Source organism: Bos indicus, chromosome 8 (assembly GCF_029378745.1).
Source record: "Bos indicus isolate NIAB-ARS_2022 breed Sahiwal x Tharparkar chromosome 8, NIAB-ARS_B.indTharparkar_mat_pri_1.0, whole genome shotgun sequence".
In the NCBI taxonomy this organism is placed as follows: domain Eukaryota; kingdom Metazoa; phylum Chordata; class Mammalia; order Artiodactyla; family Bovidae; genus Bos; species Bos indicus.
In genome coordinates, this window is record NC_091767.1 from 90,002,930 (window position 1) to 90,021,556 (window position 18,627).

Genomic DNA, 18,627 nt, shown 5'->3' on the forward strand with positions numbered 1-18,627 from the left:
CAAAAGCCAGATGAAGACTAACAGAAGCGGATCCGGCGTGCTATTACTGTAAGGAGCAACAGCACCGCTGCTCGGCAAGAATTATGCCAGCCGGGCGGAAGCCGGCGGGCTGGGCGGGGCGCGGCCTGCGGAAAGAGGTTCAGCTTGAGGGGCGGAGCTCGGCCGTGGGGGGCGGAAGCACAGCGAAGGCGTGGCCCAACCCGGCGTCCTGGGCGGCGGGCGCCATGGAACCGCAGTTGGGTTTGCATGAACTGTTGCACGTCTTTTCCTTCTTGGAGGCTCGCGACCTGCTGTGCGCCGCCCAAGTGGACAAGGTAGTGAGTCCCGTCCCAGGTGGGAGGCAGGGCTGGGCTCATGGTCTCTGGCGTGTCCACGGTTGGTCCGTTCCCTCTAGGCCTCAGTTTCCCAAATCTGGGAGGGGGCGTGCGGCGGTCCTGAATCCGCCCGGAATTAGCAGAGGACGCTCGTGGCCCCCGGGGTGATGACCTCCTCAGCGTTTTAAGGGGTCGCTCAGAAAGCCTGTTACTCCTCCGTCCCTCCATCTGTCTAGAGTGTGTCCAGAGCTCCTGTTGGGTTGACCTGCGCTGGGTACCTGTGAACAGAGTTCACCCCAAGATTGACTTAGAGATCCCGCCTCTTCTGGAATGTTCTGAAAGTTCCCTTATGGGGCCTGCCCGGAAATCCTTGCTCTCCTTGTGAGTGGCACCTCCTCCTGCAGGCTCGGGCTACCCCTTCTCAGCCAGTCGAACTCTCATTCTGGCTGTGTTCCCTAAGTGCCTGTTGAATGTGGTAGTCTGGTCTGCGCTTCTGCGCATGTTACACGTGTTCTGAGCGCTTTCTCCTCTGTGCGCTCCATCAGCACAGCTGTAACCACATGATCGTACAGTGTTGTTTGTTAAATATCTGCTCCTCACCCCCCACCCCCACTAGACTCATTTCTAAGAGTGGGGAACTTGTTTCTTGCATCACTGTGTATAAAATCACTGTATAATCATTGTGTGTATACACTCAGTATATGGCTTGATATTTAATTGTTGTTCAGTCACGCCAAGTCGTGTCTCACTCTTTACGACCCCATGGACTGCAACACGCCAGGCATCTCTGTTGCTGACCATCTCCCAGAGTTTGCCTGAATTCATGTCCATTGAATCGGTGATGCCATCCAACCATCTCAACCCCCTTGATATTTAGGGTCCTCAGTAAATGTTTGTTGAGTGAAATAATTTCTTCACTTTTAAAAATACATTATTGTATCAGTTTACAAAAGGTAAACAGACAGACCTTTACCTCTTTGTGTAATTACAATTTAAATGTGTAGAGTAACAATCCTGGGTTGTTATCCCCAGTTGTACCAGTAAGGTATTAGGCTTCCCAGGTGGCGCTAGTGGTAAAGAACCCGCCTAACAATGCAAGTGACTGTACTTGGTCAGGGACGTGGGTTTCATCCCTGGGTCAGGAAGATCCCCTGGAGGAGGAAATGGCAACCCACTCCAATATTCTTTTGGGGAGAATCCCATGGAGGAAGGAGCCTAGTGGGCTATGGTCCATGGGGTCACAAAGAGTCAGACGAGACTGAAGCGACTTAGCATGCACACACACCAGTAAGGAAAATGAGTATCAGGTAGTGAGCACGTTGGCTGAGGTCACCCAGGTAGTCCCCCAACAGATTTAGAAAGGGAGGTGCCTTTTACCCTTTGATAGTAGCAGATTCTCTAGGTTCTGGTTCCCCTGTTAGGTAAAATGAGGTCAGTAGACCCTGCCTCACAGTGTCATCATGAAGGTCAGGTTCTAACAGAGAGATTCTCAGAGGACTTGAAAGTGAAAATGTTAGTGAAAATGTTGCTCAGTTGTGTCTACTCTTCTGCGACCCTATGGACTGTAGCCTGCCAGACTCCTCTGTCCATGAAATTCTCCAGGTAAGAATACTGGAGTGGATAGCCATTCGCTTCTCCAGGGAATCTTCCTGACCCAGGGATCAAACCCAGGTCTCCTGCATTGCAGGTAGATTCTTTACCATCTGAGCCACCAGGGAAGCCCAAAGGTGGGTAGCATCTATTTTGTAGGTTTCATTACATTTTATAATTATTAGGGATTATAAATATTAGGGAAATAAGATCTCAGTTGGGTTTTGAACTGGGAACTGTGTAAAAGGAGAATGGATAATCTTGTCAGGTTTGATCTTTGCAAAATATCAACTTTACATTCCTTCCAGCCAAAAAAACTTCCTTTTTTTTTTAATTTGGCTAAACTGGTTCTCAGTTGTCACACACAGAATCTTCCATTTTCATTGCAGCATGCAGGATCTAGTTCCCTGATCAGGGATCAAAGCCAGGCCCCTGCATTGGCAGTACAGTGTCTTAGTGCCTGGACTACCAGGGAAGTCTCCAAAAGGACTTGTTAAAGGCTGAAATTTTTGAACTTGGATGAGTGAGGGCGGCAGAAGTAGGAGCCTGGGCTCAGACAGGAAGGTTGTTACTTCTACCAGGGCCTGGTAAGCCACATATCTGGAAGGGAGCCTCAGTAGGTCTCGGCCACAGAAAGCTCCCGAGTGGTTTTCATGAGGATGGGTAGGCTCCTGAATCCAGGGTGGCCCAGCTAGAGAGGCCAGGAGGTTCCAGGATGCAGGTGTGGCCTGAGGGAGAGGGAAGCATGGCACTCTGATCCTGTCCGGGGCCACCTGAGCCTCTTCCAGACATTTCTGCAGATAGCAGTTTGTGGGAATAGGGCCTATGTACCCTCCCCAGATAGGAGTCCATTCTGCCACCTTGACATCTCTGGGACATCTCTTTAGCCAGGGCCTTAATTTACTCCATTGCAGCAGCCTTCTTATGGGCCCTGCTGCTCTGCGTTCTTCAGTTCTTCCTTCTCATAGCATCTAGTGACCTTCCTGAAACAGTTTGGCATGTCGCTCTGCCATTTACAATTCTCAAGTGACTTCTCACTGTTTTTGCCCTTCCAAGAGTTGGTCTAAGCCTGTCTCCAGCTCCTTTCTCTGTGTTCTGATGAAGGCAACCTGCTCATCATCTTTTTCACACTTGTGAATCTTTGCCGAGGTGGATGGCTCTCCCTGAAATTGCTTCAGGCATTTTATTAGAGGACAGCCACTTAAGAGGACATCCTTCAGGGCTTGATCCATCATTTCTTCTGAACCTCTTGGCCCCAGTTGAGTTGGTCATTCTTTTTCCTTCCTCATTCATCATTTGGTGGGTTTTATTTGATTGTCTGAATATGTCACCTCAGGGTGAGTGTTCTTGAATGCCAGCACTGGATCTCATTCAGCACTCTGTCACCTCCACAGGGCCTGGCAGGCTAGTCACTGATTGCTTGCTGACTGAACAGATGACTGTCTTCTCTCTCCTCCTTTTCTAGGTCTGGAATGAGGCTTCAAGGACCAAGGAACTGTGGAGGTGAGTGAAGGAAAAACCAGGCCTCTCAGGAAAGAGTATGCCTTGAAGAAGAGAGGGGTGGCCCTTTTTAGCACTCACGGCATTTCTGTTAAGGAGACAGGAACAGACAAACCACAGCCCCTACCAGCAGGAAACTCCTCCCTACTTGGAGAATAAGACTTTTCTTTAATAGTATATTGAAATAAAAGAGAGTTTATTAATCAATTGGAGGTTAATCTTAGGGGCGGGGGTACCAAACTCAGGGGCAGATGTGTATAACAGATTGAATGCAGCTGGCTGATAGACAAATTGATGGACAGATAAGCCATTTTGATTTCATCTTTGCTGTAATGGCATTGTTCAAATGTGTATGTCTTTCCTTTTCTTCTTTGCTTTTTACTTCTCTTCTTTTCACAGCTATTTGTAAGGCCTCCTCAGACAGCCATTTTGCCTTTTTGCATTTCTTTTCCATGGGGATGGTCTTGATTCCTGTCTCCTGTATAGTGTCACAAACCTCTGTCCATAATTCATCAGGCATCATCAGGCACTCTATCAGATCTAGTCCTTTAAATTTATTTCTCACTTCCACTTTAGTATAGTCATAAGGGATTTGATTTAGGTCATACCTGAATGATCTAGTGGTTTTCCCTACTTTCTTCAATTTAAGTCTGAATTTAACAATAAGGAGTTCATGATCGGAGCCACAGTCAGCTCCCAGTCTTGTTTTTGCTGACTGTATAGAGCTTCTCTATCTTTGGCTGCAAAGAATATAATCCATCTGATTTCGGTGTTGACCATCTGGTGATGTCCATGTGTAGAGTCTTCTCTTATGTTGTTGGAAGAGGATGTTTGCTATGACCAATGTGTTCTCTTGCTTCATTCTGTACTCCAAGGCCAGAATTGTGTGTGGTTTATTCTGTGTGGATCACAATAAACTGTGGAAAATTCTGAAAGAGATGGGAATACCAGACCACCTGACCTGCCTCTTGAGAAACCTGTATGCAGGAAGCAGCAGTTAGAACTGGACATGGAAATTCAGACTGGTTCCAAATTGGGAAAGGAGTACAGCAAGACTGTATATTGTCACCGTGCTTATTTAACTTCTATGCAGAGTACATCATGAGAAACGCTGGGCTGGAAGAAGTAAAAGCTGGAATCAAGATTGCCGGGAGAAATATCAATAACCTCAGATATGCAGATGACACCACCCTTATGGCAGAAAGTGAAAAAGAACTAAAGAGCCTCTTGATGAAAGTGAAAGAGGAGAGTGAAAAAGTTGACTTAAAACTCAACATTCAGAAAAGTAAGATCATGGCATCCGGTCCCATCAGTTCATGGTAAATAGATGGGGAAATGGTGGAAACAGTGAGAGACTTTTTTTGGGCCAAAATCAATGCAGATGGTGACTGCAGCCATGAAATTAAAAGACGCTTGGCTCCTTGGAAGAAAAGTTATGACCAACCTAGACAGCATGCTAAAAAGCAGAGACATTACTTTGCCAACAAAGGTCTGTTTAGTCAAAGCTATGGGTTTTCCAGTGGTCATGTATGGATGTGAGAGTTGGACTATAAAGAAAGCTGAGTGCCGAGAAATTGATGCTTTTGAACTGTGGTGTTGTAGAACACTCTTAAGAGTCCCCTGGACTGCAAGGAGATCCAACCAGTCCATCCTAAAGGAAATCAGTCCTGAATATTCATTGGAAAGCCTGATGCTAAAACTGAAACTCCACTACTTTGGCTACCTGATGCGAAGAACTGGCTCATTAGAAAAGACCCTGATGCTGGGAAAAATTGAAGGTGGGAGGAGAAGGGAACAACAGAGGATGAGATGGTTGGATGGCATCACCGACTCAATGGACATGAGTTTGGGTAAACTCCAGGAGTTGATGATGGACAGGGAGGCTTGGTACGCTGCAGCCCATGGGGTCGCAAAGAGTCGGACAAGACTGAGCAACTGAATTGAACTGAACTTGTAGTACAGTGCTCACAACTGAAATGGGTAGAATGCCAACCCTAAACCCTAGTGTTTGTTTTCATTTTTACTGATAAGCTGGGGTAGAAATTTCCCTTTGAGTAACACAAGTAAGTATATTTCTTGCAGCAATTCAAAAAATCTTTGCAGCAGCTTATCACCTGACCCCCACATATGTGTCATGTGTCACCATATTGTATGCATCTCCAGGTTCCTGAAGCAGATTGTTCAGCCTTCTGCAAGCCAAGTCACAGATAGGTTTTCGGTTGATGATTATTTTTCAGTATCTGGTGTTAACTCTTTGTAGCATAAAGTCATTGCTTAAGATTATACCTATGTTCATATAAAAACACTGGGTTTCTGTTTCTGGGACAACACATTCCAGGAGCATTGTCACATGCACATATCATTTCTGATGCTGTGCCTGTGTGGGTACCAGACCCCAAAATTCCTCAGGCCCAGTGAAATTCTTATGGACACAGTAAATGAATGTGACTAACTGATCATGTGTTTTTAATATGTACTCCAATTCTAATTTAAAATACTTCATGGTATTTCTTTAAAATGCTTCATGACCTTTTTTTCCCCTTTGACCTTTTAATTAAATTGTGCCATTTCTTTAACACACTAAGCATTAGTTTTTTGGTTAAAAGTAAAACTGCAGACATTTCCTTTTGTTTAAGGTATGTAATTTCTGTTGTGCACATTAGATTGTTTTGCTGTCAGCTGGTATCTGAAAGGTTTTGATGCCAAGGGTTTTGATTTTTTCACTTGATACATCTTTGTATTTCAGAGATGTATATACTTATATGCACACTTCAACTGTATTGACAGTGTGCCCTTTTTTAGTCAGATCATTTGGTTTTATTTCTTCTGAATATTCCTTATGGTTCCTACTTACGGTTTTATGTATAATGGCCTTAACAATGTAGAAACAGGCTTCACTTCCACAAAGAAACATGCTTTCTCCCTTTTTTTCTTAAAACTACGTTGTCTTCTTGATCTAGTTTTTATTTTCAAACTGTTTAAGTTGACATATGTGTACAAGAAAGTCCCCTTTCTGCTTATTTCACCTAAATGAAAATCAACAGCATGAGAGTAATGATGTGAGGCAGCTGGTAATCAGCTTCTTAGTCCAGGAGATGACACAAGCGGTGAAGGCTGTGGTGGAGCTGATTCTTTTTTTTTTGACGGTGCCATTCAGCTTGTGGGATCCTCGTTCCCCAACCAGAGACTGAAGTAAGGTCTTCAGCAGTGAAAGTGCAGAGTCCTGACCACTGGACTGCTAGGGAATTTCCTGAAAGCCCATTCTTGTCTGAAGGGGACAGTTCTCTGTGGCCCCAGACAAGTTTTATCAGGTGGTAATTTGATTTCAATATAGCTAAACCTTCTTTTACCTGATTTGTGTGTGAAATTTGATTTTTAAGTGTGCGCAACTACTTCATGTAGGCCAGTCCTATTGCAAAGGGATTCCCTAGTGGCTTAGATGGTAAAGAGTCTGCCTGCAATGCAGAAGACCCGGGTTCAAGCCCTGGGTTGGGAAGATCCCTTGGAGAAGGAAATGGCAACCCACTCCAATACTCTTGCATGGAAAATCTCGTAAAGGAGCCTGGCAGTCCATGGGGTTGCAAAGAATTGGACATGACTGAGTGACTTCACTTTCGCTTTCAGTCCTAAGCAGACCAGACAAGGTAATCTGGATGCTCATTCTGCCCACAGGCTGTGATATGCTACTTCTGATAGAATAAGCAGAGTTTCAGTAAGTATAGGAAAACCTGCATCCCACCTCAGCACTGGATTCCTCAAAGGAAATTGAGGCCTACATAGACAGAATGAGTTGTCCAGGCTAATGTTAATAGATGCTAAAACTGGGAATTGAAACTAGGCCTCCTGATGCCAAAGCACCTTGTAATGACTCCTCTTCTGCCTGGGACTGGGGCCTGTGTTTCAGGCAGCTGTGTCTGAGACGCTGGTCCTCCTGTAAAGCCTCCCAGATGACCCTGGGCACACAGACATGGAAACAGTACTATCTCCGCCGATCTGAGCTTGAGTTCCGAATGGCATCTGGGCGGCCAGAGGACTTTACCTGCAGAGCCCTTGCTGGGCACAAAGGTATGGGGTGACAAAGTGGTAACTCTACATTCCCACGGCTTCCCTGGTCACGTCTCCAGGGATTTGGTCTTTCAGCCAGTTAGTTGGAAAGGGCTACTTAATGAGGATATGCCCTTGTTGGTTTCTATACTTGTTCTATATAATTTGATCCTCACAGAGATCATTACATCTGTTTCAGAGTAGAAAGAAACTAACATAAGGAAATTGTTGACAGTTACATGACCAGTGGGATGGTAGGCAGTCCTGGGCATGATACCCGGGTTGTAAGTCTGAAGCCCTAACTCTGTGTGTCCACCGCTGTGCCCTGAATCAGCACTGCTTCTGAGAGAGAAAGAGGGATGACTGTCCCACCTACCAAGCTGAGTGTTCATATCCTGAGCACCCATATGTGTGCTCAAGGCAAGTCTGTGTTCTTCTTCAGGAGAGATAGATGATCTGGCCTACATCTCAACCAGCGAGTACCGGTTTGATGGTCAGGACAAGTCCGTGGTGTGCACCGTGTCCTCAGATGGCACCGTGCGTGCCTGGGATCTGCATGAGGTGAGCTGCCTGGGAGGGGGCCAGGATGAGCGCTGTGGATTCTGCTGTGTCCTCAGTCTTGCAGCCCTTTGCCTTTATTCTCTTTCTCTTTAACCATCACAGTCAACTTGTGAGGTGTGGGAGTCCCATTGTACAGTGGAAAGTGTGAGCTACAGGAGGCTCAGTCACTGTGCCAGGTCACTCTTCAAGCTTGAGTCTGATTGATCGCAAATGCCCTTGACTGTCCTGCCCCGCCTCAGGGAGATGGGCATTTTTACAGTGCCTGATGGAGTCTGTTCATGCAAGGGGATGGCAGCTGGCTTGCCCAGTTTTGTGATGTGCATATTAGAGCTGATGCCAGTTTTGCCCAGATAATGCAAACTTTACTCACCCATTTGCAAACTAAGTGTTAAAAACTTTGATAACTATTAGTAATTTCAGACTTGGTTGGCACTTAAAAAGCTTTCCTATCCATTTTCTCATTTGATTCCCACAGTAGCCGTTATTATTCACAGTATTCATTATTATTATCATCCTAATTTTATACAGGTTTAGACTGAGACAGAAAGGAAAGGCATCTGAGTTGAACCACGTGGTCCCTAGCAGATCCAGGGCTTCTGCCTGGGCCCATGGATCTTTTCCTGGAAAACTAGATAGCTTGATGTTTTCAAACACCCTAGACAAGGAGGTCCCTCTAGGCCTTGCATTATTGGTAGACAGACTTGGGGAGGTGGTTGCTCATCTTGTGCTGTTGTTCGGGTTTGCTGGACATGACAGTTTCCTTCCACGGGAACTTAGTGCAGAGCGAGCAGAGGGCAAACTCCTGAGTAGGGCACCAGGAAGCCCTACCTAACATCCCGCAGATTGCCCCCATGAACAGGGCACGGTGGTCAGAGACCTGACTGATCTGTGGGCTTGACTTCTCAGTCCGTGTTGTAGCTGCATTTTTGAGTCCCTGTTCCTGCCTTGGGGGTTGCTCCTCTGCCCAGACTTCATGGTAGAAGCCATGAGAGAGAATGGTGTGAACCATGTTAGGCGATGGGAGTGCTTGGCTGCCAGTGAATGAGTAAGTCCGAAAGCCCTAGCTGGGCTCCAGCCCAGGATTCTGACAGATGCCAGATGACAAACTAGGCCGTCTGAGGGACTTCAGAAACTGGGATACGGACTCAGAAAGGGAGGAAGGTTGGGGGCACTGGATGGGAGCAGTGAGAGGGCAAAGGAGCAGAGCAATTTGGGAATGAGTTTTGGGTAGTTACAATTTGCTTTGATTTTCATAAAACACTATCAAGGCTTTTATATGAAAGGAAAAATGGGACTAAAAGATAATTTATAAGAAGTAAAAAAAATTGCCCTTCCTTCCAAAGGTAACCACTTCTTTATTGATTTCTGGTCTTATTTTATATTTTATTAATAGATTCTGTTTCTTGGTGTGTATACTTTAGAGAGCATCTGTTGACTGCTTTACAGAAACATTTTTAATTACTAGGAACCCTTTCATATTTTCTGATTATAATTATTATTTTTGTTTGTTTAAAGGATACAGTTATTTGCATCGTATGTCTTTCCTCCATAGTCAGTTTTTCAGTTGTTTATCACGGATTTTTCTCTTCCATGTGCTTTTTTCCCTCATATATATGCCATGATGTTTGACATAATTCCAGGTGAAGGTCTCTGGTGACCATGGGTGCATGTAGCTGGTTTCTGTCTCACTGCAGTTGTGTTGCCCTGAAAGAGGCCTGCCTCAGGCTGTGGACAGGAGACCTTGCAGGCTTAGTAGGTTAGGGATCTTGGGCAGGAATGAGACCCAAAGGCTGGGAGGTTCCATAGTTGCCAAAACAAAAAGATCTTGACTTGAAAGAGCTTTGGTGCAGGGGTCGACAGACCTTTCTGTAAGACCTTTTCTTTGTCTGGCCAGCAGACCAGAGAGCAAATATTTTAAGCATTGTAAACCATGTGATTCTGCAACAACTTAACTCTGTGGCTGTAATGCAAAAGCAGCCATAGATAACAGATAAACAAAAGGGAGTGGCTGTGTTCCAATGTAACTATTTATGGACACTCAAATGTGAGTTTCATGTTGTTCTCAAGTGTCATGAAATGCTCTTTGTTTTTTTCCTTTAACTAAAATTCAAAAATGGGTTTGGGTATAGGCCGTGGTTGAACTCTACTGTGGTCTGTTTTATTATAGGGCTAGACCACTCTGCATCCATTCTTCCTGATTCCCTATCTTAATCCCTCTTGTGAGCACATCTCCAATTTTACTTTATTTTTTTAAAAGTTCAGTCATTCCGTTGGAGTCATGCAATATGTAGCCTGTTTCCATGCTCTCTTCCCCTGGTCACTGCTTTCGATTCTGACATGAGAAGGGGAGTTTCACTGCTGCTTTGCCTACTTCATACCACTGGCCACTGGGGAGTGATGTGTGGTCTCCGAGACCTATTTGACATGAGCCAGTCACCGGTGCAGAGTTTCTACTAGTGATGGTCTTATTAGCTGTTCCAGCAACAGAAATCAACTGTTGATATGTTGACATGAGGGGAAAGAAAGAAAAGAAAGGAAGAATACTGGGATATCATGACTGGGAAAAGATTGTGCTAACAAGATAACACCTGATACAAAAAGGACCATAATAACTACAAATTGAAAGAAAAAGAAAAAACTTTGTCGCAGCTCTGGAAAACTCTGAAACAATGGCTAGAGGATTGGTTCTCTGATGCCCTTTGTTAATGTGCCATGGGCCTGCTCTTTACCTCACTCTTCTAGCTTTCAGAATCCTGGAAGAGACCGTGGAGCTGGGAGTCAGCCCATCTCAGGCCAGTTGTTCTCCTCTATGCTAATGGCCATGACAGGGCATGGACCTTGGCCAGGCTCGGCCCGTGGTAGCTCCACTGGGCACCCCAGTGGGAAGGGCATGTTCTGAGCAGGGCAGCTGCAGTTACTCAACAGAAACCGTTTGCATCCATGAGCCTAAAGTAGCTTATCTGTAAACTTGGGCTTCCTGGGGACCAAATGGGATGCTCTGTGTGGAAGTTCTCTGTATGCAGCCCTCTGGAACTCAGGTCCTGAGTACAGCTCCAGTCCAGGGCAGGGTGGAGGGTAGCGTTGGTCCTGCCTCCCTGCCCAGCCTTCCTCAGTTAAGCCATAGTTGACCACTGGTAGTGCTTCAGACATCCCAATGTGCACCCCAGACCCCACCTTCAGTCCTTCTGGCCATGGCTCTAGCCCCAAGCAGTCTCCGCACCCACGCTCAGCCACTGCTCTCCTCTAGGACAAATGTGTCCTTTGTGGTAGAATGTTACTTTTTTTTTTTTTTTTTAATGAATTTTATTTATTATTTATTTAGTTTTTGGCTATGCTGGGTCTTCAGAGCTGCATGATTTTCTCTTGTTGCCAGGCAGGCTCTAAGGGTGCACAGACTTCAGTAGTTGGGGCACGCGAGCTTAGTTTCTCTACGGCATGTGGAATCTTCCTGGACCAGGAATCAAACCCATCTCCTCTGCATTGGCAGGCAGATTCTTAACCACTGGGCCACCAGGGAAGTCCAAGGGAACATTGCTTTTGTGTTGTATCCCATATTGTGCTGTGCATCCTGTGAGGATGGGGATCACACCTCTCATCCTGCATGTCCCCAGTGTGCCCTGGGTGATGGTTGAATGAATGAAACCAATAAGTGTTTAGGAAATAAATGACCCCTGTGTGAGTTGTTATATTCATTTTGTTGTTGCCCAGGGCATGGAGCTCTGGTCGAGCCCTGTACAGTCTGCTGCTCTGGTGAATCTGGTGGCCTACCCTCGACTGCAACTGGTGGTCACTGTGGATGAGCGGGGACTGATCAAAGTATGGGAAGCAGAGAATGGGTGTGAGAAAGCCGCCTTCTTGCTGCCCATGTATTCATCTGCATTGGAGGCCTGTGACATTCCGGAGGGTCCCCTCTTGCTGGTGAGTAACCTGGCTCCTAGGAGCCTCTCCTGTTTCCCGGCATCTGTGGGCCTGGCACCGGACCACCGTGTCAGGTGGCACCTCAAGCCAGGCCCTCCACGTGGCAGACCAAGTGACCTCATTATTCTGCTTGGTCCCCCCGCTCCTCCTTGCCTGCCGTGTGGAGGGCAGGCTCCACATCCCCCTTCAGTTCTAACATGCCACAGCCTGCTCCCTGGACCTGTCTCTGCAGCCTCTCACCCTCTCACAGTGAGGTCCAGCCCCATGGGCTGCCGGTGCTTTCTTGTCCACATGCCCCTGCTTTCCTGTCTCCCCGTCCTGCTCATAGTCTTTCTTTCCCTTCTGGTTACTTCTCATTACTGCATTCTCACTCTTCTCTCCCCCTTTCAAGTCTCAGCAAGGGCCCAACTCAAAGGAAAACAGGCATGTTCGACAGAATGCAAGCATTTGCCTGAGATGATAAAGGCCTTCTGTTGCCAGGACATTTGGTTTGGAGGTGATTCTTGAGTATTGCAAGGGAGCATTTGGCCAGAGAGAAAGGGTGAAAGTGGGTGTAAGTTGGCAGGTCGAGGATGTGGCTCTCACCTGGCGGCAGTATCCTCCTCCTGGAGGGAAGGAGGTCTTTGAGAGTGTGAACAAGCTGGCCTCCCAAATACCAAGATGAGCACACCCCCAGGAACAGCTTCATATGTAAACAGGACTAATTCTGTAAAGGAACTAAGTTCATGAACAAAAACAGTAAGACCTGATGAAACATATTTCATATAAATAACTCTGTAGTTATTTAAAGGAGACTTTGGAATAAGTGTAATTAATACCTCCAGAGCAATTTGAGAATATATTGTAAAGAGGAAGAGGAAGCCACTGTAGTTCTCTCCGGGGAATGAGAGACCACATGATTCACACTTCATTGTTGGTGAAGGACAGTTAGGAAAGTTAGAATATATATTAAATCAGAGAGCTAAAAATAGCAAACAGTTTCTAGGCCAAGATTCAGAAGATGGCAGAAAGCAAAGTGCTGAGCCTAACACTGGGGCTGCTTTTGTTCTGGAGATGTTTACTCCAAGGCCAAGGAGCTGAGCAGGGAGATAGCCAAGTAGATAAAGGTTGGAGTGCAGGGCCATCAAGGGTTGGAGCCCTGTGAAGCCTCTTACATTGGGTGTGTTATCGAATGTTGGAACCTGAGAGTTGTGGGGGAGGGTCTGAAAATAAACAGTGCCTGCAATGGCTGCAGTCCATGGGGTCGCTAAGAGTCGGGAACGACTGAGCGACTTCACTTTAACTTTTCACTTTCACGCATTGGAGAATGAAATGGTAACCCACTTCAGTGTTCTTGCCTGGAGAATCCCAGGGACGGGGAAGCCTGCTGGGCTGCCGTCTCTGGGGTCACACAGAGTCAAACATTACTGAAGCAACTTAGCAGCAGTAGCAGCAGCAATGGCTGCAGCTGCCCAGTTACCTGGTGGTACTAAATTGGAGAAGGAAATGGCAACCTACTCCAGTATTCTTGCCTGGAAAATTCCATGGACAGAGGAGCCTGGTAGGCTACAGTCCATGGGGTCGCAAAGAGTCGGACACTGAGCGACTTCACTTCTTCACTAAATGAAAATCCTTTCTAGAGAAAGATAAGACTCACCATGCCTCTCTTTTCAAATATAGTGTTTAGCACTCCCTTAGAAATAAGGGAGGGAGTGGTTAAGACAATGGGCTTCCCTGATGGCTCAGAGGTTAAAGCGTCTGCCTCCAATGCAGGAGATCCGGGTTCGATCCCTGGGTTGGGAAGATCCCCTGGAGAAGGAAATGGTAACCCACTCCAGTATTCTTGCCTGGAGAATTCCATGAATGGAGAAGCCTGGTAGACTATAGTCCACAGGGTCGCAAAGAATTGTACACGACTGAGCGAGACTTAACCTTCACCTTCACCTTAGAGATAAGTAGTGATAAGATAACAGGACCTACCCAAGGCAATCTACAGATTCAGTCCAGTCCTTACCAAACTACTAATGGTGTATATTCTTGGGCTTCCTTTGTGGCTCAGCTGGTAAAGAATCCACCTGCAGTATGGGAGACCAGGGTTCTATTCCTGCGTTGGGAAGATCCCCTGGAGAAGGGAAAGGCTACCCACTCCAGCATTCTGGCCTAGAGAATTCCGTGGACTGGATAGTTCATGGGCAAAGAGTGGGACATGACTGAGCAACTTTCACTTTCAGAGATAAGTAGAGATAAGATAATATGACCTACCAAGGCAATCTACAGATTTGGTACAATCCTTAGCAAACTACCAGTTTTTCACAAAACTAGAGCAAAAATTTTTTAATTTATATAGAAACATAGAATATCTTAGAATAGTCAAAGTAATCTTGAAAAAGAAAAAGGGAGCTGGAGGAATCAGATTCCCTGACTTCAGACTATACTGCAAAGCAACAGTAATCAAAATAGTATGAGACTTGTACAGAAACAAGAATATAGATTAATGGAACAAAATAGAAAGCCCAGAGATAAACCTATGCTGCTGCTGCTGCTGCTGCTAAGTCGCTTCAGTTGTGTCCGACTCTGTGCGACCCCATAGACGGCAGCCCACTAGGCTTCCCGTCCCTGGGATTCTCCAGGCAAGAACAAACCCATGCACCAATGGTCAGTTAATCTATGACAAAGTAGGCAAGAATATACAGAGGAAAAAAGACAGTCTCTTCAATAAAATAATGAAATTAGAACAGTCCCTAACACCATACACAAAAATAAACTGAAAATGAATCAAAGCCCTAACTGTAAGGCCAGACTCTATAAAATTCTTAAGAGGAAAACAGGCAGAGCACTCTGACATAAATCGCAGCAAGATCCTTTTGGATTCAGCTTCTAGAGTAATGAAAATAAAAACAACAGTAAACAAAAATTAAACTTAAAAGCTTCTGCACAACAAAGGAAATTATCAACAAAATGAACAAAGAGCCCAAAGAATGGGAGAATAATCCCCCAAATATGCAAACAGCTCATGGAGCTCGCTCTCTGTCTCTCTCATATATATATATAAAACAATCAGAAAATGAGCAGAAGACCTAAATAGACATTTCTCCAAAGAAGACATTCTAAAGGCCAAAAAGCACATGATAAGGTACTCAGTATCACTAATTATCAGAGAAATATAAATCAAAAGTAGTGACATATCACCTCAAACCAGTCAAAATAGCCATCATCAAAAAGTCTACAAACAATAAATGCTGGAGAGGGTGTGGAGAAAAAGGAACTCTCATACAGTATTGGTGGGAATGTGAATTGTCACAGCCACTATGGAGAACAGTATGGAGGTTCCTTAAAAAACTTACAACTTAAAATACGATCGAGCAATTCCACTCTTGGGCATACACCTGGAGAAAACCATTATCCAAAAGAACACATGTATCCTAATGTTCACTGCAGCACTGTTTACAATAGCCAAGACATGGAAGCCATGGGTGGTGATATGAGTATTTACTTTGTAATAATTTACTGAGCTCTTATGTTTATGTTTGGTGCAATTTTCTGTGTTATGTACATCAATTAAGAAGTTAAGATTATAGAAGAATTAGTGAACTGGAAGATAAACGTAATTCTGTAGAATGCAATGGGGATATCAGGAGTGGTAAATGTGGAAGAGAGGCTGAGAGACAGAGACCAGTGCTTCTCAGACTTGAATGGGATGTTATTTGCCTGTGGACCTTGTTGAAATGAAGATTCTGATTGAGTGGGTCCCTGGGAATACCTGAGATTTCTGAGTTTTTTAGGAGCTTCTTGAGGATATTGATGCCGTCAGGTCACAGACCACACTTGGAGTAGCAAGGCCATAAAGGACCCATGAAAAAGTTTAGTATTTGTTCATTTGATATCTTAGGAGTAGGTGAGTCAGGGTGAAACCATGTAGTGCCATTTCATGGGGCTCCAAAGAGCCCTGATCTTTTATGTCTCCACGTGGAAAGAATCCAGCGAAGGGTGAAGTGATAAGTGATTTATTAGAAAAGGGTGCTTGTGAGGCTTACAAGCAAATGGGCAAGAGAGCGCTGTGTCCTGAGAACTTAGTGGGCTAGTTTTATAATCAAAGGAAAAGTGAGGAGGAGGAGATCTTTGTCTTTCTTGATAGATGTCACGCTTCCATCATGAGTTCCTCCTCCAGGTTGAGCAGGGGAGTTTTCTTGTCCCTATGTGGTCCATCTAAGTCCACAGGTACTGTTTCATGTGTGCAGAGAGCATGCCCTAGGCATCATCAGCTGACTGAGCTCCCTGGGCAGGATGTGGTCTCGTGCCACCAGTGGTTTGCAGTTTTGGGGCATGTCATGCTTCTGTCGCTAAGCAAGCCAACTTGGTTTTGAGGTTATCCAAATTTGCTTTCTTGAGTGATCATTAACTCCCAGGGGTCTCCCCAATTTTTATTTATTTATTTATTTTTTCCAGTAAACAACTTAGTCTTTTATTTGCCCAAGGCCAGCTGTTGCAGGCACTGAGGCCCCAAGACTTCCAGAAGGGATGGGGGTGGGGGGAGTCACCCTGCCTCCCAGGTCCTGCCTGCCCCATCCTGCTTCCTGCAGGAGATGGGAGAGTAGAGAAAGTGTGCCCTTGCACCATCAAGTATTTCAGTTGTGTGTGTGTGTCAGTCGCTCAGTCATATCCGACTCTTGCGACCCCATGGACTGTAGCCCACCAGGATCCTCTGTCCAAGGGATTCTCCAGGCAAGAGTACTGGAGAGGGTTGCCATTTCCTTCTTCAGGGTCCAATTTTTAAAACTTACAATCCCCTAGTGGGAGTTAACTATTTTATGACCTACGTTGTCCCTTTACTCTTTCCCTATCAAGCTGGGGGGTGGGGTGGGGGTGGGAGCATAAGAAACATTTGACAAGATGGTAGACATTTTTCCAAAATAGACTGAGGACATTAATCAATGAAGGTCAAGAAGGTCCCGCAAACCCCGAGTAAGGTAAATAAAAATAAATTTGCACATAGACCTATCAGAGTGAACTGAGATAATTGAAGACTAAGACAGATCTATTTAATAGCAGTGAGGGGAAATAAAACTACCTTAAGTGTAATAGTAATGAGACTGCTTCAGGCAGTGGGAGAATGATCATAGGTGAACTTTCAGAAGGAGCAGGAAAGAATTTTGAGCAAGAACCATGGTAAATCTTAGGAAATCTAAACGAATATCCTGTATAAAGCAGCAGAAACAATGCCTTGTGGATTTTATATGTAGAAATAAAATGAATGACTTCACCATTTAGGTTAGGAGAAGGTTATGAGGAACTAGGTCTACTAAGCTCCTTGAACTGTCCGAGATTAAATGTACGAAATTAGTCATATACTTTATGAGGCAGTTTGCAAACAGTTATCTCTCACCTAATTCCCAAAATAGTATACAGCAAATAGCTTCTAAATCATAAGAGGAAGATCAATGTGTCTTGTGGTTTCCCTCTAGGGGCAGGATCAACCCAACCCAAAGTTTGGCTTGGTTATTGTCAACTGGAAAAGAAAAACAAAAGCACAACCTAGAAGCTGAGAGTTTTGTTTTATTCAGCAGGACTTTCTGAAGATAGAGCATTTCAGATAACCTTAAGAAAACTGTTCGGAAGAGGCAAGGGTGGGGACCCAGGATATATAGGATTTTTTTTGCAATAAATGACCAGGTGGTTGGAACATCAAAAGATTACTGTTAATTAAAGAAAACCAGATATGATATCTCAAGTTAAGGAATTTAACACTCTTCCATGTATGGGAAAATGCAAGAGTCTGGGCTTACTGAATTGTTCCTTTGATACGTACTTTCTTTTGATGTGGGCTTCCCTTGTGGCTCAGCTGGTAAAGAATCCGCCTGCAATGTGGGAGACCTGGGTTCGATCCCTGGGTTGGGAAGGTCCCCTGGAGAAGGGAAAGGCTACCCACTCCAGTATTCTAGCCTGGAGAATTCCATGGGCTGTATAGTCCATGGGGTCGCAAACAGTCGGACATGACTGAGCAACTTACACTTTCATTTTATGAACCTTCACTGTCTGGGGCCAGTATCCTGTGTTTTCACATCCCGAGTCCCCTCAGAGCTCACCATTGCGGGTGGCGGTAATGTGATGCTTAATGGCTGCAACATCCTTTGTTTACATATATGGCAGGCAGCATTTTTAGTTCTCATTATCATGAGAACTCATGATGCCACACATGCTCTGAGGGGATGTAAAAAGATTCATTGGTTTCATTATCAGACCTCCCTGGGAGAGCAGAGCGGGCTTCTAGGAGTCAGCTCTGGAAATGGCTTGAGGGAGTAGGGAGGAATGACTGGCTCTGGTCTTCCTTCAGAGGAAGCAGAGCCCTGCTGGCATCTTGATTTGGGGCCTCTGCTGTCTAGAACTGTGAGAGAATACATTTTTTGTTTTTATAAGCCACCCTGTCTTACTACTGCACCCAAAGGAAACTAATACAAGACTCCTCTAAAACAGAACACTTAAGGAAGGGTTGGAATTAAAATGATGGGAAAATGATAGGCATTAGAGATGTTACCAGAGGCAAGCTGATACAGCTAATTATGTTAGACGAGAAGACTGGAAGATGAAAGTCTTTCCTGGATCTTAGGGGTCTTATATCAGAATAAGAATTAGGTAAGCCTCCTGGGAAGATACAGCAAGACTAATTTTTTTTTTTTTGGCCTCGTGTTTTTGGAGTGGCTTTCGGGATCTTAGTTCCCCGACC

The 18,627-nt window shown here is 45.2% G+C and overlaps 1 protein-coding gene and 1 non-coding gene across 7 annotated transcripts in view; both read left to right on the plus strand.

Annotated features, from left to right (window-relative positions):
* Positions 1-68: 68 nt before the first annotated feature.
* LOC109562584 (F-box/WD repeat-containing protein 12) overlaps positions 69-18,627 on the plus strand; it is a 34,311-nt gene continuing 15,752 nt past the window's right edge. For 2 of the 6 annotated variants that reach the window (XR_011568166.1, XM_070795196.1), the window contains exons 1-5: positions 69-317; positions 3,370-3,407; positions 7,309-7,469; positions 7,891-8,009; positions 11,718-11,927. Coding sequence is in view for 5 of the 6 variants with exons in the window: in XM_070795196.1 (XP_070651297.1) it covers positions 84-317; positions 3,370-3,407; positions 7,309-7,469; positions 7,891-8,009; positions 11,718-11,927 (762 nt within the window). In the remaining variant the exon portion in view is untranslated. The remainder of the gene's footprint in view (positions 318-3,369; positions 3,408-7,308; positions 7,470-7,890; positions 8,010-11,717; positions 11,928-18,627) is intronic. The other 4 variants (XM_070795197.1, XM_070795198.1, XM_070795200.1 and 1 more) reach the window with 4 other exon arrangements.
* TRNAW-CCA (transfer RNA tryptophan (anticodon CCA)) lies at positions 13,638-13,709 on the plus strand. The gene has a single exon. It is a non-coding gene; the product is annotated as a tRNA-Trp (tRNA).